Raw genomic sequence first — 24,472 nt, 5'->3', positions numbered from 1 at the left:
GATTGTGGTCCATTGTGAGAAAAGGAAGAAAGACCAATCCAGGACTAGGGCCAGAGCATAGGGAAGGTAACCCTGTATGCGGATGAGAAGCAGGAGGAGAGACAGAGCTTTTATTTTACTCCAGGAAAGAAAGAAAGAGAGAAAGAAAGAAAGAAAAGGAAGGGAGGAAGAGAGAGAGAGAGACTCCTCTACATTCAGGTGCATGTACAAAGTCTTAGAACTAAGACAAACCAATGTAGACAGCCCAAGCAAAGACTGGGTGTTTGCTGATTATATATTCAACTCCCTACAAGCATTCAAGTTACAATTTCCTTAATTGCATTTCTATGCTTCAAAAACACCCTTCCTAAAAGTGCATTTTCTTAGGAAAAAAAAAATTAGGATGGTGTTTTTTTGGTTTGGCCTTTAAAAAAAAAAAAAAATTCTTTTCCAGCAAAACCATAATTGTGGCCTACCCAGAGTGGATTCTCCTCCATAAGCGAGGATTTAATTTTTCCAGCCGCCCTCCCCCACCCATGCATATTACTCTCATTTTGATGAACTGCACATGTTGTGGAAGCCACTCCTGGGCCCTCAGACAGGAGCGGTCTCTGCCTCTGCCAGTGTCCTAATAAGGGAACGAGGGAGCTCCTGTGGGTGAGGTAAGGGAGTCAGGCGGTGGATGATATTTTTGCTGATTGAGGAGGATAAGGTGTGGTTTGGCAGGTACATTGTTGGTTTGGCTGACTCCCGACCTGGTTTTTCTCTTTTTACAGTTCAAATTATGTAAAACAGGCTATAGGAATTGTTTTTTTCACAGCTCCTTAGCTGAGCTTTAGGACTGTCTTCCCGACAGTTGATCCATGATGGGAAAACCCAGGGCTGGGGTTATATGATGTTTGCCTCATTCAGGAGGCTGAGGTCATAGGTTAAGTCCTCTTGGTCCCCAGGAGAGGAGATGAAGGTGGGCCTGGACTTGGTCTAATTTGGCCATGTAGAGAACAAGGGATATACCACTTCATGTAGTTCACCAACATTTAGTAAGTTTTAAGAATGTATCTGTGTAATGACATTAACACTTACTTTTGCTTATAAATATTGATATACCTTGACTCTTTTAAAAAAGGAAAAAACAAAACGTCTGGCATTAGGATAAGGACGATTTGCTCACCTGTTCCCCTCTCATCTCCGAGTGCTTGCCTGTGACTTCTTCTCTCTGGTTCTGATTTCTGAATGACCCTACCTGGCTTTTCTCGTAACCACATCTGGCCTGAACTCTTCCTAAGTCATCTTTATGAATCAGTATTTCTTAACCAGGCTGAGGAAAGTTCTCATGCCTGGCTCATACCCCACACAGTTCTTTATTTAATTGATCTGGGGCCCAGCTTAGGCATCCAGGACTTTTAAAGAGTTCCCCTAGGTGATTCTAATCTCAGCCAAGGCTGATAACCTTGATATCTGCCCCTCTGAATGCATTCTCTCTATCATCCAGCTCCCTACAGGGCTGGGTCCTTTTTCTTTCTGATGTTTTGAAATGTTAAAGAAAATACAGTGTATGTATGAAACGAGTTAGACAGGTTTCTTCTTAGGTTTGGAGGTTCAGTCCAGCTGTTTTAAACTTAACAGTAGGGAATTGTGCTTTCAACTAAAATCAACTTCCAGACACATGAGTATTGTTTGAATGTTATTTCCCATATACGTAAGGAGTACACGACTCTGCCAAGCAGTTGAAAGCAGTTTATTCATTTCAAAGTCATAAGAAATGAAGTTATATTTTTAATGTTGTCTCTGTGTCCCTGCAAGTTCCCTTGACATTTAATTTACTTAATAAGTACCATTTTATTTGATTTTTCCTTTAATATTAAGCCAAATTCACATCCTGAAATTGTGTAATTGTTGTATCTAGCAAGATGGGATGATCTGACCAAAGAATTGAAAAGAAAAAAAAAAGTTTAAAGACAACTTGTGGATATGAGTGCAATACCTACTAGGGAGGAGGTTCAAATTTTGGAAGCATTGCAGATTAGTTAGATATCTACAAGAACTCATTACCATCCACTTCCTTACTGGCTATTACATTATTAAGGAAGAAAGGTGTCAGCTTTTCATTGCTGTGAATGAAATACCCAACAAGAACAACATAGAGAAGGAAAAGGGTTTTTTTTTGTTTGTTTGTTTGTTTTTGTTTTTGTTTTGTTTTTTTGGCTCATGGTTCCAGGAGTTTAGTCCATTTTGGGATAACTGCACTCCTCTGGTCCCCAGGTAAGGCAGGATATCATGGCAGGATAGTGTGGTGGTGGAGCACTGGTCTGTTCATGGTGGTCAGGAAGCAGAGATAGAGAGAGTGAGAGGGAAAGGGACACAGGGAAGGCGGTCCTTTCCAGGTTACACCATCTCCAGGTATGCTCCACCTGTTAGTCCATTCAAACTAGGATGGACTGATTCATTTCCAGCTCTCATAATCCAATCATTCACCTCTGAATATTCCTGTATTAGCACAGGAGCTCTGGTCACACAACTCTAGTCATAGTCAGTTTAAACTGACTTAAAAACCTTACTCTGAAATTAAGTGTGAAAGTGACAAGACATCCCGTGATGCAGTCAGATTAGCTGTTTTGGTCTATGTTAATGACTTCTATGGGATTACAGAACCAGTTTTGTCAAGAGCACAAGAAAATATTTCTAAAGGACTAGCTAAATCAAATGTGCTTAGTTTACCTACTGATACTGAATTGTTTGGGCTTAACCCAGATATCTCATAAAATCCAAAAGCAACAGTAGGCTTGATGGTGAGAAGAGAGAGAGAATGTAGAGAGAAATATAAGAAATTTGCAAGGGAAGATGATGGAGGAAGAGTTATAGAGGGAAGAGACATGCCCCAGAGTAGCAGTGAAACAGAGAACTTCTGCCCTGTTCATGAGCCAAGTCAAGGCCAGACACATGACAATGAAAGAGTCCACAGTCTGGAAAGCACTCATTTACTCAGTTTGACTTTAGCTCTGATTATTCACTAGATTCAAAAGCCAAATGTCTTCTGTCCGTAACCATTTCGTTCTTCCTTATAAGGAAAACATATTTTCCAGCTCCAAACTCAAAAAGATTTTCTGTATATCTTGCCACCTTCTACCATCTATAGAAAAGTAACATAAGAATGAGGGACATCTTTACAATAAAGACATTTAAAATTTTGCATTCTAGACCAACAAGCAAAAAGCACCAACTACCTAGGCAAACACAGGCAAGGAAGTTCCTGGCCAATCATAGCTTCCAGCTTATGGAGAGAAAAAATTGAGAGAAATGTGAAGTGTTGGGGCTCCCTCTGCTATGGTTTTGTCCAATATCTCTTCTGTCTCCAAGCCTCGCTATCACTCCTAGGTTGGTTTAATATGGTTCTGTCTCTTCTTAGTAATGAGGTTGGGACCAGAGAGAGCATTTCTTCCCTTGACGAAATCCCCCGTGTTCAGGGGCACATTCACCTTCCTCAGTGTCATTGTTGGTGTTCTAATGCCATGTGCCTTTTTTGAATGCGGTTGCTAAAACACTTCTTTGATGCCTCTGCACGCAAGGCACACAGAGAGAGCTAAAAATGTTCAAAACATGACTCTTGCTTTCAAGAAAAATGATATCACATGGGAGATAAGGTAATAATGCCCAAATAATGACAATAAAGCAAGATGTGATAAATACCTGGAACAACCACAGAGATTTCACAGGAGGGAAGGAGCTTCCTCTGGTTGCCTTCCATGATGGAAGAGTATGGAATGTGAGCTGGCCTTGAGGGACAGAGGAGATCACCCTGGGTGGATGCGGAGAGGAGGGGAAAGCATCGCAAGTAGAACTGTGCTCAAAGAAAAGAAGGCAAGACAGTGGCAGGTAAAGTCAAAAGACAGAGGAACTAAGGTTTACGGGTGTTTGCCATGCTTTGGTGTGCCAGAGTCTTGCCCCAGTCTGTATTTCCAACCACATGTGGCAGGTCCTGAGGGAAGAGTGGGAGCAGAGTGAGCAGTGCCCGTGACTCACCACAGTTTACTCATAGTGGGGTCAGTGATTGACAGCTGGTGAGGCTTATCTAGTTTAAACTAAACTGACCTTCATGATTAGACTTGTGGTCAGGAAGATTTCTGACGAAGCTGCAGGCAGAAAGTACCCAAGCCCCACCAAAGGGTGACAACTTCGCGTTGTGAGGTGAGCAACTAGGAACTCTTCCTCTGCCACACACTGGGCCTGTTCCCTCCAGCCACTGTGGGTGCCCCCAGACAAGGAATGTAACCGCATTTCTTTTTTAAAAAATCAGTCTTATTGAGATACAATTCACATACAATTCACCCATTTAAACTGTCCAGTCCAGTGGTTCACCCATGTGACCACCACAATAGCCAATTTTAGAACATTTTCATCTGCAGAAGAAACTTGTGTAGTGGAGAAATCATTTGGAAAACCGCCCCCTTTTTTTGTGATTTCGTTGTCAAAAATGATGTCAATATGTCATCTACCAAGACTGTCACATCTCCACACTTCACCTCAGACACATTTTCTAGTCTATTTAAATATCTCCCCAGCAAAACATTTCAGTAGAGTTTGAAGCAATTCATTAAAAAATGTAAAACTGAGACATCTTTGCATGACTTTGAACAAACAACTGGTTGACATCAGTATAGACATGAATTTTCTAGACAAGTTGGTGCCTGGTGGGTAGGAGGAGATTTAGTCACCTGGTATCATGCGTCCTTCAACATGTGAGGCCAGTGGTGTGTTTCTTCCATTTGTGCTCACATATCTCTGAGGGGCTTCTTAAAAAAAAAGTGAAGACTTGACTAAAAGTGAAGTGAATGACTATTAAAAAGTGAAGCCATGACTATTATTTAAAACTAACTGCCAAAATAAACTGAACTTGAATCCAGACCTTCAAATTACTGGTCACAATGTGTTAAACCAAGATTTTTCAAAAATAACTAAAGTTTTATGAACTTTAATAAATTAGACATTCCTTTAAATATAGTTCTCATTGTCATTTTAGCCTTTTACACTACTGTGTTTTATAATACCTAGAAACATTTAAATACCATTTTGTATATATGATTTATAAATAAATGAATACAGATATTTATCTATATACCCATGTATACATGATAGAAGTACATGCTTAAATTTTTTTAATTTATAGAAATATACTATTTAAAAAAACTGGCTAAAAACTATTGGTGTAGATCAGGGATCAGCAAAAATTTTTGCATATGCCCAATTAGTATATACTTTTTAATTTGAATGCCATGCAGCATGTATAGCATCTGTTGTAATTATTTAGATCTGATACAGAAGTACGAAGACAACATAAGCATGGATGCTTTTCCATAAAACTTTATTTACAGGAGGAACAGGGCTGTATTTGGCCTGCACATCCTAATCTGCCAGTTCCTGGCTTAGATGACTAAAGCTCTTAGTTGGTTTGCAGAATAAATCTAGGAAAGCGCCTATGTTTGAAAGACAATGGGTATGGGAACTTAAAGATCTGGTTCCGTCCTAATTCTGTAATTACGGTATGAATGAATCACTTCACTTCTTAGATCCCAGGTTATCATGAGTAAAATGTGGAGCTTGAATTGAAAATCACCACCAAAATTCCTTATGGTCATATTAACCTATGGTCCTAAGATCTTGCCACCTTGCCACAACAGTAGGTTTCAGTTGGATCTGATTTAGAAGTAGAGTAAGTGAAAACCTTAATTAATTCTCGGTGGGCAGAATAAATGCAAGGCAGGGTGATAAATGGTATGAGTAAGAAGGGCAGAAATTCCATTCTGAAAAATTGAAAGTCCTGGCTTGTTGCTCATGAGGCACCCTCCACAGTGCTACTGTTGTAAATGATTGTAGGGTTTGCTGAACAGCAATCTCCGCTTGCAGCTAAGATTTATGGAACCCTTGATATGGAGTAGCTGGCCCTAATTTCTTTTATTTCTTGGGGAAAGCTGCAGAGTGAGATGGAACACCTGGAGTGGAGACAGAAGCTAAAAAATTTTCTGTGTGTGCCCTTTAGGCCTCCTTTCAGTAGGGCTAGCTTTAGAAGGAAGCTCTTCTTAATCTTCACAAAATGCATGGTCTGCTCTTCCCAGTTATTAGAAGCTGTGCTTCTGTTTGTGCCATGCACAACTGGAGCTTCACTAATGCCCTTCCTGCCTTCCAAACCCCAGCCAGACTGGATTGTTTGCTTTTCCATGTCCATATTTCCTGACTGTGCAACCTTGCCTTTTGAGCTCTGTATCGTAGAAATGGCCTCTTCCCTCCTGCCAGCCTCCCAATCCTAGCCATCCTAAAAAGTCCAGCTCAAATGCCACTTTTTCCACGAAGCCTTCTCTGACCCTTAGCTTAAATTGTCTTCTTCCTCTAAACTTTATTTGTAAGTCTCCTATACTATTTATCACATTTGACTACCCTCATCCGTACGCATGTCTTAGGTTCCCTACCAGATTATAAACTCCTTTCAGAGGGTGTGTTTATCTTGGCTTTCTCCCTCGGGGGCTTGAACAGAGTAAATGCTTCATCCATGTCTGTTGAATGGATGGACTAATTCCAGCCGCCTGGGTGTCAGTTTGCACATTACAGCAGCAAGAATTACCAGCCAGCATCCTGCCACAAGTCAAGACTGTGCCGATAGCTGCCACACTGCCACCTCCTCCTCCATATCTTGGGCTCCAAGCAGCCCCTTTGCCGCCAAGGGCTCTTGATGTCCCACCAGAATTAAGCTCTCCTCCCTCAAAGTCTAGGTCCCATGTGGATCAGTGGTTTGGTCAGAAAGGAACATACACTAGATTAGAAATCCATAAGCTAATACCAGTGCTGTAACTTTGTCATTTACGATTAGACATTTCTAGAGTCAAGTTGGCTATCTCTATTCCTGAAGCTATTCTTCCTCTATTAGGTAACAATTTTTAGAAATTAATGATTGCAGTTATGATCAATGGTCAGAATATAGCTTAAGCCTTAGAGGTTAATAATGAATTATTGAAATAGAAATCTGCTCAAGTCACTTAAGCTCTGTACAAAAATGTCCTTAATGCCCACACTTCTCTCTCAAAGACTGGGGTCTCAGAATCTTAAGCTGTTGGTGATTATAATGTACTTAACATGCACAAATGTGGGAGGTTACTTAATGTTACCCTGTCAGTTAAAATATTTGCATTTTTTATGCGGACAAGGATTTGGGAGAAAAGGTACCCTCATACATTGTGGGTGGGACTGCAAATTAGTACAAGCACGCTGAAAAGCAATATGGAGATTCCTCAAAAATCAAGGAATGGAAGTGCCACATGACCCAGCTATACCATTCCTCAGTAATTGTCCAAAAGAACTAAAATCAGGATACTATAGTGATATAGCCACATCAGTGCTTATAGTGTTGCAATTCACAATAGCCAAGTTATATGGAACCAGCCCAGGTGCCCTTCAATAGATGAATGGATTAAGAAAGTGTGGAATATGTACACAATGGAGTCTTACTCAGCCATAAAGAACAAAATTATGACATTTTCTGGTAAACGCATGGAAATGCTAAGTGAATACACTAGACTCAGAAACTCAAGGGTCAAATGTTTTCTCTCAAATGTAGGAGCTAGAGCAAAACAAGGGAAAGAAGGCAGCGGGTGGAGGGATGGAGATCATAAAGATATAGAGGAAATCCAAAGAGTAGAAAAAGGAGATAGGGAGGGAAGCGGAGGGACTGAAAAGGGGAGGAAATGTGGAATGAATTTAACAAAGTTATGCGATGTGCATGTATAAATATACCACAGCAAATTCCACATTTATGTACAGCTATAAAGCACCAATTAAAAATAAATAGATAAATAAAAAGAAGGAAGACCAGTAGACTAGAGGAAAGGGAATAAGGGGGGCTAAAGGGAGGGAAAGAGGAGGCACTGGGAACTGAAATGGATCAAATTAAATTTCACACATGTATGATCATGTCAAAATGAACCCGACTGTTAGATATAACTATAATACACTAATAAATGCATTTTAAAAGTTTGCATTTCTATAGGGATCTCCAAAGGAGTCTTCAGCATGGAGGCAGGTTTATTTGGTTGGTTGGCTGGCTTCTTCAAATCACAACTAAGCATCTGTTTTTCTCCCTCCACCTTGAGCAGGCCCTGTCCCAGGTAAGGTTTCCATGGATGGGACAGTGACCCCTCAAGAACAGAGCCGATTCCTTGGCTTCCTTTCCCAACAGTAGGGAGGCTGGACCCATTTGCAGTGACTGGCTGCCAGGTCGCCTATAAGCGTTCTTTCCAAAAGGCCAAACATCCAGGATGTGGCCCTTCATTTTCCATTTCCTGTCTGAAAGTTTGTCCTTCACTTATAAACAAAGTTGCAATTCTAGCACATGGAGGGTCGCAATGAGCCAACTGGATGCTGGACGAGTTTGGGCATTACTCTGGTGTCGGGGAGGTAGTAATCCCTCTGAATATGCTTTCTCGTTAGAATGACACAAATGTCTCCTTTTACTATTTGTCCTAAAAATAATGCCTCAGCATCTTATCTATCAGTACTTTAGAGTTTTCTGTTTCTGGAGGAGAGATGAGAGATGCAAGTGGGGAGAAAGAGATGGGAGGCTGTGCCACCCAAATGGAAAGGAGAGGTGGCGGGAAGGAGGAAATGAATAGTAAATCTTTTTCCAATTAAGAAAAATGAGAGTGGAAGAAGAAAAGCTCCAGAGGGCACTTTTTGGGGAGGGAAAGATCATAAAAGGCCTGTTATGAAAATCCATTACCCATAAATTTCCTTGCATTAAGCACTGCAAGTCTGGAGAGGTACTGAGAAGTCACTCAGCAGAATCTCCAAATCACAGGATATGTGACTCGGCTTAGCATTATCCGAAAGCTGTGTAACATTTCCGTAGGCATGTCTGCAATGCCACTTTCCCTTACAGGGATTCCTTTTAATTAGTCACAGGCTTATAATCTCCATTTAAGGACATCTTGTTTTCATTTCTCCACTTACTTCATTTCATTTGTCAGACTGTTTACCAAAGTGATAGCAGTACTATAATTTGAAGCTCAACCACGTGAAATTATGGACTTGTGGACTGTATCACACAAATATTTCAGTTTTGAGAGGAAGACTAAAGTTTTTAGATCACTCATATAAGACTCATCTAAAATGAGTTTATAATTTTTACATTTGAAGATGGAAATGGAAATGGAAATTCCTGTTTCTAGAAGATTGTCTTTGGGAATGAAAAAAAATTTGTTGATACACTTGTGGTCCAATGCAGTTGTATTTAAATCAGCCAGTGGGAATGTGGAACTTTCCCTACACCTGCTCTGGAGCAGGTATTGGTCACTTATATGACCAGATCTAAACATTTATGCAGGAGAAAGAATTGGCAAAATGTAGCATTACCAGTTGTGTTAGTCAGCTTTTCATTACTGTGACCAAAGACCTGACAAGAACAACTTAGAGGAGAAAAAGTTTATTTGGGGTTTATGGTTTCAGAGGTTCAGTCCATGGTTGGCTAACTCCATGGCTTTGGCTTTGAGGTGAGGCAGAACACCAAGGGGAAAGGGCATAGTGAAGGACAGCTGGTCAGCGCATGGCATGGCAGTTAAGAAGCAGAATGGGTGAGAGAAGAATCAGGACAAGATGAGTCCAAGGCCACGCCCCCAGTGACTCACTTTCTCCAACCATACCTTACCTGCCTACAGTTACCACCTAGTAGTTCATTCAAATTATTAATTCATCAAATAGATTAATTTCCTGATGAGGGTATAGGCCCTGTGATTTAATGACTACCTAAAAGCCCCACCTCTGAACCTTACTGTATTGGGGACCATTCTTTCAAACATGAGATTTTCAGGGGACATTAAATATCTAAACCATCACTTCATTGATGGGCACCTGGATCTGAAATGTTCTCTCATGTTTGACTTTTAAAAAATTGACTAAGCCCCGTGCTTATTTTCCACATACTATGTACATTAAAGCAAGATTGTCCTTTAACAGAGACAATGGCCAGAGACTGTCTCCAATTAGATTTGATTTTTGATTGACAACAACTTTTTAAAAAGACTAAGATAATTAAGATTTATATTTTCATATTTCATATGTTCAAGTTTATTTGAGATTCCTATTCACAATTTAAGATTCTTTTTTAGACAGAGAATCCTAGATTGGGCATGAAGAGAAGATGAATTCTTATGACAACACAGGTAGTAACTGAGCTTATCTGCATTAGCCACATTTATACCCGTTGAATCATAGATAAGGGTGGAAAATGAGGAAGGAGTTTGGTCGATTTGATTTTTAACTAGCTTCCTGGCCACTTAAACATTTCTCTTTCTCCTTTTAATTAATTTTGACCAAAGTTTAACTCTAGTGACCACGTGAGCAGCAACACACATATCTTCCACCATCAGCCCTCTCTTTCCATACCTACCCTTTGTAAACATTTGTACGTTAAAAAGTGAATGTTTGTATCTGATTATACTTATTGTTTTAATAGGGTGGGGTGGTAGGTGGGCTGGTGCAAATTCAGTCCTGTTTTTGACAAAATGAATAGATTTTAGTTTATCTCAGGAAACTGTCATGAAATTACTCCACCAAAATCTGTATTTAATGAGATGCATTCTTTCTTTTAAAAAGAAATATGAGAAAAATAACAATTCAATAAGAAAGCAAATCCAAATTCTGTTCATATTGTTTCTACTGAATATTATAAACCACTTGTGGACTTTTTTTTTAAAGAAAATGTGAGTTGTTGAATAAGTTATTCATTTACTCTATCAAACTATCATATCAAGAATGTTTGGAAGCCATGCGTGGTGGTACATGCCTGTAATCCTGCAGCTCAGGAGGCTGAAACAGGAGGGTCACAAGTTCAAAGCCAGCCTCAGCAAAAGCAAGGTGCTAAGCAACTCAGTGAGACTCTGTCTCTAAATAAAATACAAAATAGGGCTGGGGGTGTGGCTCAGTGGTCAAGTGCCCCTGAATTCAAGTCCTAGTACCAAAGAAGAAAGAAAGAAGGAAGAAGAAGAAGAAGAAGAAGAAGAAGAAGAAGAAGAAGAAGAAGAAGAAGAAGAGGAGGAGGAGGAGGAGGAGGAGGAGGAGGAGGAGGAGGAGGAAGGGGAGGGGGAGGAGGAGGAGGAGGAGGAGGAGGAGGAGGAGGAGGGGGAGGGGGGGAGGAGGAGGAGGAGGAGGGGGGAGGAGGAGGAGGAGGAGGGGGAAGAAGAAGAAGAATGATGTTTGGAAAACTCTGTGCCTCCTCTACTACATCTATTCATATAAATAGATGAATCTCTATAACATAATGTTGTAAAAGATACTAATCACACAATGCATACATTAGTATCATGTGAAGGTTTTGAAAGGCAATACTTAAAATGTATTATTTGAGGAGTCATAGTAACCTGATAAAACTACAAAGAAAAACAAGAGAATCATACAAATATTCCAAAATTCAGAATAGTGGTTGTTTGGTTAAAAAGAGAGAGGAATGGGATTGAAAGGAGCAAATTAAGTCTCCTAGTGTTCTATTCAAATTGGATAGTTGGTGCATGGGTATGTTTTATCTTTATAGTGGTCTTACACCATAAACTTATTTTTAGGTACAATGCAATTCATGATAAAAGTCTTTTTAATTTAAAATAATTAACCCAACTAGAATCTATCATTTAAAAATTTTCTATGGCTATGTGTATCGATTCAGAAATGAGCCTCTTGGCTTAAGGATCTGCTTTCTCTGAGGCAGGATGATTCTAGAACATTCTAGAATCTTCTGTAACTCAGTCAGAAACTCTAAGCACTTCCCAGATCTCTTCTATAACCATACAGAATCAGACCCAATCTGGTGGCTGGACAAGATGCTTAAGTCATAATGGGCTAAGAACCAGCCTATTATACATATAGATACACAAAAGTTTTCTTCCATTTGGTCTGAGGCTCTACAACACGTTTCCCCATCACTGTCTGCGGTTAGAGGAACTTGTGTGATTTGGGGATGTCGTCATCATAGGAAGCAAATGCTCTGCTGATGCCTTGTGAGGACATCCATAAGAACACCAGAGTTTGCCAGCACACAATGTTTTATCAAGAATCCAAATTTATGGTTGGTATACAAACTTTAGTGACTCCAATGTGTTTAGGTATGGGGAGAGGGGTGGGAGAAGGGCAGATGGATGAAGTGAGATGTACTTAAGTACTTCTCTTCCTAGGAAATTTTCTTCAAACTCCAGTAAAGGCACAGCAATGATATACCACAAATAATATGGCACATTTTTACCTGTCTTCCCCACCAAAAAAAGTCCTCCTCTAGATCAAAGAGGCTTTGTTTCTATATTCTGTATTAATTACTAACAAACCAATTATCAGCTATTAGTCATTCCTAAACATATTCTGATCTGAAAATACTTCTATTTAAAATTTTTTCTCTATTATAATTTTTCATTGCCTTTCTTTTAAAGACACCAAGGAAAAAATTTAGAGTTGGAATTTATGTGCATTAAATGAAACCACAACATTTGCAGACACCACATATAAACAAAATCATATTCAAGAGCCTGGAATGTTTCTATAAACTTCTTTTAACTTTCAAATATACAGCAAGTCTGCTGGGCAAAGATGACTCACTTCAGTAGCTCAGGATTGTCTCTCCTGATCACAGCGTGGCCTGAGATTTTGCTAAGAGTGTTTGAGCAATTTATGGAGTTGATTGGATATGTTTGGAGAATCTGCTTGTGTTTCACATTATAAAAGAAAATCCCTGGGGGTTTTGGTACATGAGAAAGAATAATGAAAATATATATGAGTCATTTTTCTTCTAAATAATTGATGAGCGTATTTTCAACCCACATGAAGTTTTAACCCTTGAAGTTGGATTCCTTATTCCCAGTTAAGACAGTGACCTTGGAAGAACCAATAGGAATGGCAATCAAATGAAAATAATAATAATAATAATAATAATAATAATAATAATAATAATAATACTATCCTTCTTTGAAGTTCTGGGCCCCTGGATTTCTTTCTTCTGGGTGTGGACTACATGGGAATTATGTAGCTGCAGAAAGCTGGGGGCTGAACTGTGCCTCAATTAAAACCTGAAATCTCCTTTAGCCAACACCACTTTCTCTTAAAGAACTTGTCACATGAAAGTGGATGTCACATACAGTGGGATGCAGACCTATCAGAAGCTGATTTGGGGGTCCAGTCAACTGTCTACTGGTCTATAAGTTATTATGCATTCACATTCATTCTTTTAGTAGTGAAATGATTCAATCTGTTGGTATTTAAGATTCAACACTTTCTTTTTAATGTAGGAGTGTGGCAGAAACAATTAAGGAAAACAGAAAGACTTAGACACTTTGATCTAAGTAGGGTATTTTGTGACTCGGCCTCATTGTAGTGTATGAAGCCTTATTTTCCCTGAAACTTTTCTCACTGAACCTGTGGATCTGTTTATCTGTATACACATGTGTGCTTACCAAGTCCAGGAATGTGGAAGGACACAAAATGGTTTGAAGATGACAATTCTTCACACCAGGGAGGACTTGGAGTAGAAACAAAACAAAACAGCCTATACTGTAGATGATGTAATCACAAGAATTTTGTCAGAGTTGCTCAAGTCGTGAGAACTACTTGATGGGAGTGTGGGATGAGGGGAACACTAAGGCCCGGAGACAACTACGCATTGCTCGAGGAACTTCTGCCTGTCAGTCCCTGCTCTTGTCATCTGGTACACAGTTAGACCTCACCCACCCTAAGGTGAAGACACTGAGTCCTCAGCGATTCCCTTATTTGCTGGGTTTGCACTACTTTTGCTTATTTGAACTTTCCATCTAAAATACCCTGAATATAACATGATCATCCTGTGGCTTGAATATATCGAGGCAGCAGAGTGCTAGTCTTAAAAATTGTTGTGTTGTAAAAGCCACAGCATTGCAAGAAAGTTTTCCTGTTGCATAGATCCGTTTTTGTTGTTGTTGTTGTTATTGTTGTTTTCTTATCACATAACACCAAGGCATTTTAGCAATGTTTCTGGAAATGGAAGAAAAGACAATTTTCTCAACTGACACAATCGAACAGCATCATATAATTACAATGGACTTTGGGGATTTTTTGCACTTATTTACAGGTGTACATATGTGCACATGAGCATACATACCATAGACAGTCTCCCTTTCTTTTGAATATCCAATGAGTGATTTTGCTGTTAGCAACACTGGTCTTCCTGCAGACCTTGCTGTGCCCTTCTCCAAGCATTTGTGGCAAGAAATCATCCAAAGCAGTTACCAAGAAACAAAGCGGAACACTCTGTAGTAAACCCTTTTTCAGCCAGTGTGGATAGAAAGCTCATGGGTTCTGATCAACGCAGCATTTTATTTCATAGAGAGTTGCTCAGTTTATTTGTGGATTTTCAAAAAGTAGATCACAAATAAGATGCATTTGATGAGAACCCTGTTAAACATAATTCAGTCTTTCTCAAGATGATTCAGAGGAATTTCAGGATCCCACGCTGCTTCTGAATCATCTGGGAACATCTGTCGTCTTTGTACTGTAGAATATGGGTGGACTGGTTAATATTGGCATCTGCTGAATTTTCACAGAAGGAACACATGGGTCGTTATGCTTTTATTACAGTCCAGTGGCTGGTTAGGTATGTGTTTTACTAGCCAACAGCATTTCATATAGGTTTAAATCTGGTGTGTGGAAAATCAGAAATGTTAACATTTTTACTTCAACCAGAACATAGAGCAAAGCTTGTAGTATCATTTAGATAGGATCCTGTATACTTATCTTTTTGGACAAATTTTGCTTATGGTAAAATTAGCACTCTCCTGCATTACTGGTGTTATAGACCTTTTGGAGAGCATACTAAAAGCCTGTAAAACAAACATACTTTTATTTAACTCAGAAATTCTAATCTCTGAGAAATTTTCTTAAGTAAATAATTGCACAAATGGTAAAAATGTATCAATATTGATATCCTTTGCAGCATCATTTATAAGAACATATAATGTTAAAAAAAATAAATAAGAACATAATGTTGAAAAAAATCTTAAATATCAAGCAGTAGAAAAAATGATCAAATAGATTATAGTACATCCATATAATTATATTTGGGTGGATTTATAAAATTTTATTATGTATATGTTATTTATACATAAGATGTATAACATATACACATAATATACACATATATAAAATACTGTTTCTGTTGACAAACTATTAATGTGTTAAAATTAGTCATAAATAAGGTAAATTAAAGAAACTTTATGAAATCATATGTGCAAGTGATCCCACTTTATAAAAAAATGTAAATATGTACAATAGGAAAATATTTTATAGAATATATCAAATGAGTACCATGTTTGTACCTGGGTGGTATGATCTTAGGAAGATGATTTTTACTTTTGCCTTTATACATTTTGTATTATCTTGTTTTTAAAGTAATAATTCTATGCTACTTTTAGAATAAAACAAATTGAGTTTTTCCAATGTTGAATGAAGAAAAAAAATAAAAAGAGAATCTGTGATGAAGTATGAAATACAGGTTGTTTTGGAGCATGCCTAAAAGCTAAGGAGTTACAATTTGCTTTGCATGCTGAGGGCTAATGTAGGGAGTCTCACAGTTGAAGGATTTCCACACCTAGCAAGTTATTTGGTACAGACACAATTTCACTTATAAGTATAAAGTCAACTGATAGGTTCTCGAGTCAGCAACCAGGCATTTTATAATTGAAAAATAACATGAAATCATTTTGACTCTTTTTGCTGCTGTCGTTCTTAATTTTGTAAACAATTTTGACTTTTTCCTTTTTTAGTAGTAGTAAAAGATCCCTTCAAACCTAGCTCTGATGACTGTAGAAAAGGGCCTACCAATGGAGAATGGGTGTCCATAAGTTTTAAGCTTCAAAATGTGAAGAATTAGAAGAGACAGCGGGGATGATTGGATTGTTCAGGTCACTCCACCCATGAGAAATCCAAGAGGAGAAAAGGTGGCAAATCTAGTTCGTGTCAGAGCTAAAAGCCAACAACATCCAGCCATGAAGGTCACCGAGTATGTAGAAGGAGAAAAATGGCAACATCTCAGATTTTTCCAATATAGTGGGAAATGGGGGTTTAAAGCTAGATTTCATTAGGAAAGGGAGGACATTTGCTTTTAGCATAGGATATCTCACATGGAGCTCTTGCTTGTCTTGGAAGAGGAAGGTCCCTGTAATAGCCATGGTCTCATGACTGCTCCAGAGATGAAAAAGAGCAAATTAAGACTTTCTGTTTGATTAGTTTGGGAAGCAGTCATGAAGGACTCATTCTCCCTGCTGTGGTTAAAGCTGTCTAGGGAGAAATAAGCCAAGGGAATATCAGACCAAAAATCTGAAGGTTGAAGCCAAACCACTGGGAAGGGCTTTCGACTGCAAACTACAATGTGATTGAACTAGAAAGGAACATTCGACTCATGTCATGTTGATACCTCAAACTCAACAAGTCTGAAATTGAACTCATCTTTCCTCCAAAGCAGCTCCTTAACTGACCTTTTCTAACAACAACAACAAAAAAAATACTGCACTTTAGAATGCTTTGTCATAGCATATCCATTATTTCATGTAATTGCCACACGCCTACAGACAAGGAAATTTAGCTCAGGTTAATCAAAGGCCTGCAAGTACCTAAGAGATCAATTCTGAAAACCAAGTTTTCTGAATCCTAATCTAGTCACCCATTGACTTTACCACACTGCCCCTTCTCTTCATATTTGTGGAAAATTACCAGTTAGTTTTATAGAATTAGTAAGTGACACTTTATTTATATTGGCATTTGAGCATTGCACACTAGCAGATTTTAGTAAGTATGAAGTCAGATTTTCTAAAGTAGCAAGGAGCAAACCAACCAGCCCTTGAATCGCTAATCTTGTTTTTCATAAGATACCTAGATGAAAAAAAGTCAGAAGATAATACAGATAAAATGAGGTACTAGAATTGGCCCAAAATGACCAGTTTGTAAATTTAACATGAGCAAATCATCATCGTTCACATTAGATAACTGATTGCTGATACAAATTGTATGCTTCCAATATCATTTTTTTTTTAATTTAAAAAGTATTTGGGTTTTATAGTTTTAAGAATCTTGAGTGTGTTCTAGAAGCTGCCATGGAACATTGCACCTGTTGTTAACAATATTGTATTATACACTTAAACATTTATTAAGAAAGTAGATCTCATGTTAAGTATTTTTACCATGATTAAAAAAAATAATTTCTAACATGAAACATGTATGTATTTGGATTTCTTTTTGTAGATATGTAAGTAACAAAAAACAAAACAAAACAAAAACACTATAACTTTCCACAGTAAAAAGCAGCCCTCTATAATTCAGCCTCATCCACATCCCCCATCAATCCACCAGGCCCTGGGCGGGGCAGCACTCCCCTGGTCTTCTGGAGCTCTGTATCTCAGTGTACATTACACCTTCAGAAGAAGCCAAGTTAACCATCCAGGCCATTTCCTCTTGACTTTGGGCATCTGTAGTTGCACAGCCTCAATTCTTCGCTTGGAAATAAATATGAGAGGATATATACCTAGCGCAGTGATACTGATTGTAATTTCTCCAAATAGGCATTTGCTTCCAGTGAAACTGTAACTAAGTAACATACACAAGTGGGGAGTCTCCTGTGGGTTTTCAACCTGCCTCACCTCTTAGGCTTCTGTCTAAATATACACTTGTGGGCCACTATGAGGTAGAAGACACTGCTGCAGCATGGTTCAGAGCATAGGAGGGTCCTTAGAGCCACCTCTTCAAAATGCACTGACTTTGAAGCTTCCGAACGCTAATCAATAATACCTCCCCTCTTCAGTAAAAAGAACCTGAAAGGAAAAACAAAATCTAACCAAAAGACCCCTGATTTCAATTCTCTTGAGCAATTTTGGCTTATTATACCAAAGTCTTGGTTTGCTAATGTAACTTGATTCTTTTCTTATCTTGGTGACAGTGCCTATACAAGTATTTCACACAATATACTGAATCCTTTTTAATAGGTCTTTGATTATTTTTGGTTCAATACTTTGGATTTCTGCTTCTAAATTTCATGTGTGATAACTGGCTTAAATCAAGAAATCAAAATATGCTAACCCAACAGTCTCCAAAGGCAGTCTACTTTTACATAGATTTTTTTTAGGTTACCTGATCATTGTAGATTATCCTCTGTAGTTTTTGTATAATGCTTTTCAAGTTTGAAAACTAACTGGGTGCAGTGGTGCATGCCTGTAACCCCAATGGTTCAGGAGGCTGAGGCAAGAGGATCACAAATTCAAAGCCAGCCTCAGCAAAACCAAGGTTCTAAGCAAATCAGTAAGACCCTATCTCTACATAAAACAAAAAATAGGGCTGAGGTTATGGCTTAGTGGTTGAATGCCCCTGAGTTTAATCCCCAGTACACCCCCCACCCCCCAAAAAAAAATTATTGAAAACTAGTCAGTTGGTCCTCCAAGTTTAGGAACAGAACCATCCTGTAAGAACCCTGTGCTGAGGTTCCGCAAAGGGACCAGGGCTGTTCCTGCTAAGAAGTGGATGAACACATTTTTGCAGCTGGCCTTGCTCAAGAGCTTGTCTTTGTGATGTTCCAGAATTGCCTATCAGAGGAACGACGATGACGAAGAAGAGGCAGCGAGGGAACGTCGCCGGCGAGCGCGACAGGAAAGGCTGCGGCAGAAGCAAGAGGAAGAATCCTTGGGACAGGTGACCGACCAGGTGGAGGTTCACGCCCAGAACAGGTACTGCCCTCTTTGGAATGGAGAATTTCTCTTTGCATCTTAGTCTGTTTGTTGAACTAAAATGACCTGAGAAAGGAAAGCAAGGCATTCCTTTCTCAGCCCAGCTCAACCCTTTTTCAATCTCTCTTGATTTGGCCAAAGATCAGGTTGGACAGTCAGTCTGATTTAGACATTAGGACACCTTCATTCCCTACACACACACACACACACACACACACACACACACACACATCATTCCCATCCCTAAACGTACCCCCAGTGAAGGCTTTTATTTTGTTTCATAATCTGGTATTTTAAAAATTTACTAAATACAATGGATTATACTTTTAAATAAGAAAAATGCTTTATATTCCTTTGTAGCATATTGCTATCTGTTTTGAACTGAAGATTAACTAGTTTTAATATAGACTATGTGCCTCCCAATAATAGATGTCTCTTGAATTTTAAAAGTAGGTATGAATTGCAGATGTCTTCCTTTTCTTAGCATAAAGCCCAAGTCAATATTTTCTGTAGTATTTGGAGAGGTGATTAATTTATTGTGACTGTTTAAACATGTTTAATAAGTTTACTATTTAGAATTTTTTTCCTATTCAGGCCCTGGTAGAAATTAGAGTTGAAAATACCTAATAGCTTCAACTTCTTCAAACAGGGCTTTTATGAAGCTGGGGTTGGGGCTCAGTGGTAAGAGCCCTTGCCTAGCACATGTGAGACACTGGGTTTGAGCCTCAGGACCACATAAAAATAAATAAATAAAATAAAGATACTGTGTCTATCTACAAATAAAAAAAAATTAAAAATAGGGCTTTTATAACAGAAATAGGATCACATGGTTCATTATGTTAATGGTTATTATATGTCATTTATTTGCACCAAGGTCTAGAAAATATAAAGGATATTTGGAGAAAAAATAATTTTAATTTAAAACTGGGGACTGCTTAAATAAATGAAACCATATTATAAGGTCTTGCATGTGGTTTTTTTTTGCATGCATGTTTTATTTTGTCCATGTTTAGAGAGAGCTGTTGATAGTTCCTTTAATTCAGCCTATTCAGACGATTATGAAGGGAAAGGGTCATGACTTCTGGGGCTTAAATTCGAGTAGTTTCATCAGATTTCTAAGGTTGTTTTGCAAATGCTCGTAGGTGGAGTCAATTCAACAAGGAAACTTATTGGCAAGGTAGAAAAGTAGAAACCTTGACCCTTGGTGAGCAACTCCAATGTAATTAGGGAGGAAGTCCAGCAAAGGGGACACAGGTATGATGTCCAGGGCTCACTAACTGCTTTTGAATCCCAAATAGATGCTTTGCAAACTGTTCTTCACCTGAATAGAAATAGAAATAGAAATAGAAGATATACCTTTCCCCTAAGAATAATGTTAAACTTTTTTTTTCAGTATTGGGGATTGAACTCAGGGGTGCTCTACTTCTGAGTCACGTCCCCAGCTCTTTTTATTTTTATTTTGAGACAATTTCTCACTAAAATGCTGAGGCTGGCCTTCAACTTGTGACCGTCCTGTCTCAGCCTCCTGGGTAGCTGTTATTACAGGGACCACCATGCCTAGTCTTTGTTTCTTTCTTTTTTAAAGGGAAAGCATATTCAGGTCTGAGAATATGTGACTTATCTCTAACATATTCATTAACCTCAAGAAAAATAAGTCTTCTTGGAAATAAATGGCTCTGTCACTTGACATCTACTGATGATCACTGTCATGACTTGTACAAAGACAAAGATAAGTTTTAACAGTCTGTTGGTTTCTTAACTTCTTATTTTCATCTGGTTAACATTTTGGAATTTGGGGTAGCTTCTTAAATTATTAGAATTCAGTTGATTCAAATGCCTTATATTAGGTGTTTCCCCATAAGTTCTGAATTCTTTGTATTTCCTTATATATCTAATTCATGTGGACATTGTCCTGCAGCAACAGCAAAGGCCAAGAAAGTTTGAAATGTAGGGTTTACTCTGCCATATTTTGTTGTTAAATATGAAATATGTTTTTCCAAAATTAAGTGAACTTGAACATCAAAAGGGCCAAGTTTCCTATGAACCATGAAATTTGATGGAGTTTCTAAACATTGTAAGGCATTTGCTTCCAACTCTGGTCACAGTTCTGGTATCACATGACTGATTGTCTCCTGCCAGTGGAGACCAACACCCTTGGATTGGGCAGTAACCAGCATGTTCCAAGAGTGAGTGAACGTTGTACAGTTTGGGTTTTAGAGATTTTTCCTTTAAAAAAAAACACAAAAAAAACTTAACTATAACTGCCTTTTATTCACTGTAGAGAAGAAGGACAAGAAACCCTTTTTTCTTGGAAATCTTATCAAAGAAGGTAGATAGTCTATATGTTAGTCGGGGTAATGCTGCTGCTATGACAATGAGCCCCCACATTTTAGAAGTTTAATACAATACATAAGTCCAGTTTGGGTATTTCTGTCCAGTAGGCAGAACTGGTCACCATCTTCCTTCCTTTTATGACTCTGTCAATCCCTAGGGATTTGGAGTCTTCTGACCAGCCAGCAGTCAGAGATAGAAAGGACAGAGAATGAACCTTGCTTCTTTCTTAATTGCTTTAGTTTGAACATATCACTTTTGCTCATATTTCATTGGCAACTATGGGACACATGGGCCTGCCTAGGCACAAGAGGAGAGAGTAAGAAATCCAAACCTTGATTGGCAATCACCCAAAGCACTTTTAGCATGGTGAGTAGACACCACTGACCTGAGCAAAGAATTACACATGTTGTCAGTTGAAAATCAGGCAGGTGTGTATGTACTGAAGTGGTGACATCCAGGGGCATACGACACGGTACTACTTACCTCTGCTCTAATCCTGGGGGGCACTGGCTATATGAATGCAGCTCACAGATTAATCAGAGCAAGTTGCCTTTGGTGTTGTTCTCTCTGTTGTACAGTGTCCCCGACGAGGAGTCCAAGCCAACCACCGCCAACACTCAGGTGGAGGGCGATGATGAGGCTGCCCTCCTGGAGCGTCTGGCCCGGAGAGAAGAGAGACGCCAGAAACGCCTTCAGGAAGCCCTGGAGCGGCAGAAGGAGTTCGACCCAACCATAGCAGATGCCAGCCTGTCCCTCCCCAGCGGAAGAATGCAAAATGACACCGCTGAAAACGAGACTGCGGACAAGGAAGGAAAAAGAGAAAGTCGCCAAGAGAGATACGAGATAGAGGAGACGGAAATAGTCACCAAGTCCTACCAGAAGAATGACTGGAGGGATGCCGAGGACAAGAAGAAAGACGAAAAGGAAAAGGAGGAGGAGGAGGAAGAGAAGCCAAAGCAAGGGAGCGGTGGAGAAAATCAGGTAGAGGCGCGGGTGGAAGAGAGCACGGCAGAGACCCAGGAGGAGACGGTGGTAACGGCCCTGAAAAACGGGGACCTGGATGCAGAAGAGTCTAAAGTGGAGGAGAGGGAAGGAGGCTCAGAGGAGGCTTCTCATAATGAAAAGATGGAAGAGGAAGAAAGGCAAAGAGCCGAGGCAGAGAGGCTGAGGGTGGAAGCAGAAGAAAGAGAAAGAATTAAAGCCGAGCAAGAAAGACAGATAGCGGAGGAGCAAGCAAGAATAGCAGCAGAAGAAAGAGAGAGGAGGGAGGCGGAGGAGAGGGAGAGGGTAAAGGAGGAGGCGAGAAGGGCGGCCGAGGAGAGGCAGAGGGCCCAGGCAGAGGAGGAGGCGAAGGCTAGGATAGAAGAGCAAAAGCGAAAAAAGCAGCTAGAGGAGAAGAGGAATGAACTGCAAGAGACAAAGATGAGAGGGGAGAAAGCAGAAGAGAAAAGAGAAGGGAAGAGGGTCAATGAAAAGAAAGTGCCCGAAGATAAACCTCAGACAGCTGTCCTAAAGAAACAGGTACAGTGAGCATTTTGCACCCGGTGTGTGATGCCTGTGACTTACGAGAAATGTAATGCACATCAAATTTGGGACTGAGGCCACACGCACACACAGCCCCACGTGCTCAATCAGTTGGCAAGCTAGTCATTTTTTTTTTCAGGTCATAGCAATGCACAAGCATGAAGCAAATGATTGCAAGCTAAATGTGCAGTCCTTGGGACAGTCAGAGAGAAATCAATTGCTCTGTGCTTGGTTGTTATGAATACCGAAAAAAAAAAAAAAAATGAAGGAACCCAAGGATGATGAATGTGGTGGTGCTGTGTTGACTGCTGTTTCAGCACCTGCATCTGAACTCATTCCTTTTGAATCTTTCCTATATTGGTAGGTCTACATGAGGCAAGAGACCCCAAACTCCTCATCTCACATGTAGTTTCGATATTAAATGATTATAAACTTAAGGGTGGGGAATTCACATGAAGCATTATGGTCAGACATTTCATCCTAAGAAGGCAAACATAAAGCCTAAGGGAGCCATTTGGAACCTTTTGTGGGAAAAAAAAAATACACCTCAAAACTCTGATTTGCCATCATGTAGACCTGAGCTTAATGTGAGCTTGCAGAAAGCAAGGTAGTATCCGTAACTGGTGGGAAATTAAGAGCACACATTTTGCTCCTTTGACCTTCTAGGTGACACGAATTCATGTGAACCTGAGGAAGGATGGGAATAATGGAGGTGGGAAGAATGTTTGTAAACTGCAAAAACTTTTTGCTTTCTGCAAGGCTGCATTCAAATACTGTCCCTAAGCACCACCACTGTTCCCCAAACCACAGGGAAAAAAGAGATGCTTGCATGTGCACCTTTCCAGAGCGACCTCTCTGTCACCAACTCCGCACTGCCTGCAGTTGTCTTTTCACTCCTGCTTCTCTACAAGGGGCTCATGCACATGGCTATAATTGAGAAGATCATAAACCAAGCGCACCCAGCCACACACACAAGGTTTGTAAACACACACGAGGAGAGCACCATGTCACGGCAGATTCCAGTGAGCACAATTAGAAGGCACACAAGAGAAATTGAGTGGGAAGAAAGTATCCCACATTGCTATATAGAATCACTGACACCAAGGGGTGTAAGTACCCACTAAGCAGCCAAGGAAGCTGTCCCACAGCACCTGCTGAGTGATGTGTGCACCCTCTCACCCTTGCAAGCTAGAAAGGGGCTTCTTTTACACGAGTGACCTTAACCATTCTTAAAAATGAAAAGGAAGAAGAAAAGGGAACAAAAGGGCAAGCTCAAAGGCAAAAGTCCCAAGAAGACAAGCCTACCTTCAAAAAAGGAGAGGTAAATATTATTGAGAAATGATCTGCTCATAATGCAACAGAGAGCAGTGTTCCAGGGTCTCTCAGTTCCCATGATTCTCAGGATTCTAACCTCTAACCTGGTGTTTTTCAAGCCACAGCTCGTGATCCATGAGATCAGCTTAGAACATCTCAAAATTAGTTAATCAGCATTTTAAAAAACGAAAAGGATAGAAGGTATCAGAAGGCATCATGGGTAGTAAGTATTGCATTGTTTTAGAAATTGTCTTTCTTACTGTGGGTCATAGCCAAAAAGGCTTGGAAAACACTGCCTCAATCAGTCTTTCCTGCTTTCTACCCTTCTAAGTGCTAATTTTTCCCCCTTGATCCATTCTACTTGCATTTCAATCATGAGATATTCCCAACTCGCCTTGATTAATGCTTTGACTTTTCCAAGGGAAAACACCTCCCCACACACATCTCAGTAGAAAATTTGGTGAACTGAGGATGGTAATTTTGTTTTCAAAAGAAAAGTTTGGCAAAATGTTCTGCATTGCATTTCTGAGGCACACACCAGAGCAGGTGCTGGGTGTCGGTCGGAAGGT

General features: G+C 39.6%; 1 protein-coding gene across 9 annotated transcripts in view; it reads left to right on the top strand.

Moving 5' to 3' along the window:
* Cald1 (caldesmon 1) overlaps positions 1-24,472 on the top strand; it is a 204,082-nt gene that overhangs the window by 148,186 nt on the left and 31,424 nt on the right. For 7 of the 9 annotated variants that reach the window (XM_046455045.2, XM_046455042.1, XM_046455046.1 and 4 more), the window contains 3 exons: positions 18,585-18,731; positions 21,644-22,586; positions 23,833-23,910. In XM_046455045.2, coding sequence (XP_046311001.1) covers positions 18,585-18,731; positions 21,644-22,586; positions 23,833-23,910 — 1,168 coding nt within the window. The remainder of the gene's footprint in view (positions 1-18,584; positions 18,732-21,643; positions 22,587-23,832; positions 23,911-24,472) is intronic. The other 2 variants (XM_046455050.2, XM_046455049.2) reach the window with 1 other exon arrangement.

This window comes from Marmota monax, unplaced genomic scaffold (assembly GCF_021218885.2).
Source record: "Marmota monax isolate L192 unplaced genomic scaffold, Marmota_monax_Labrador192_F-V1.1 WCK01_AAM20220418_F8-fsc00131, whole genome shotgun sequence".
Taxonomy (NCBI): Eukaryota; Metazoa; Chordata; class Mammalia; order Rodentia; family Sciuridae; genus Marmota; species Marmota monax.
This window is presented reverse-complemented; position numbering and strand designations above follow the sequence as displayed.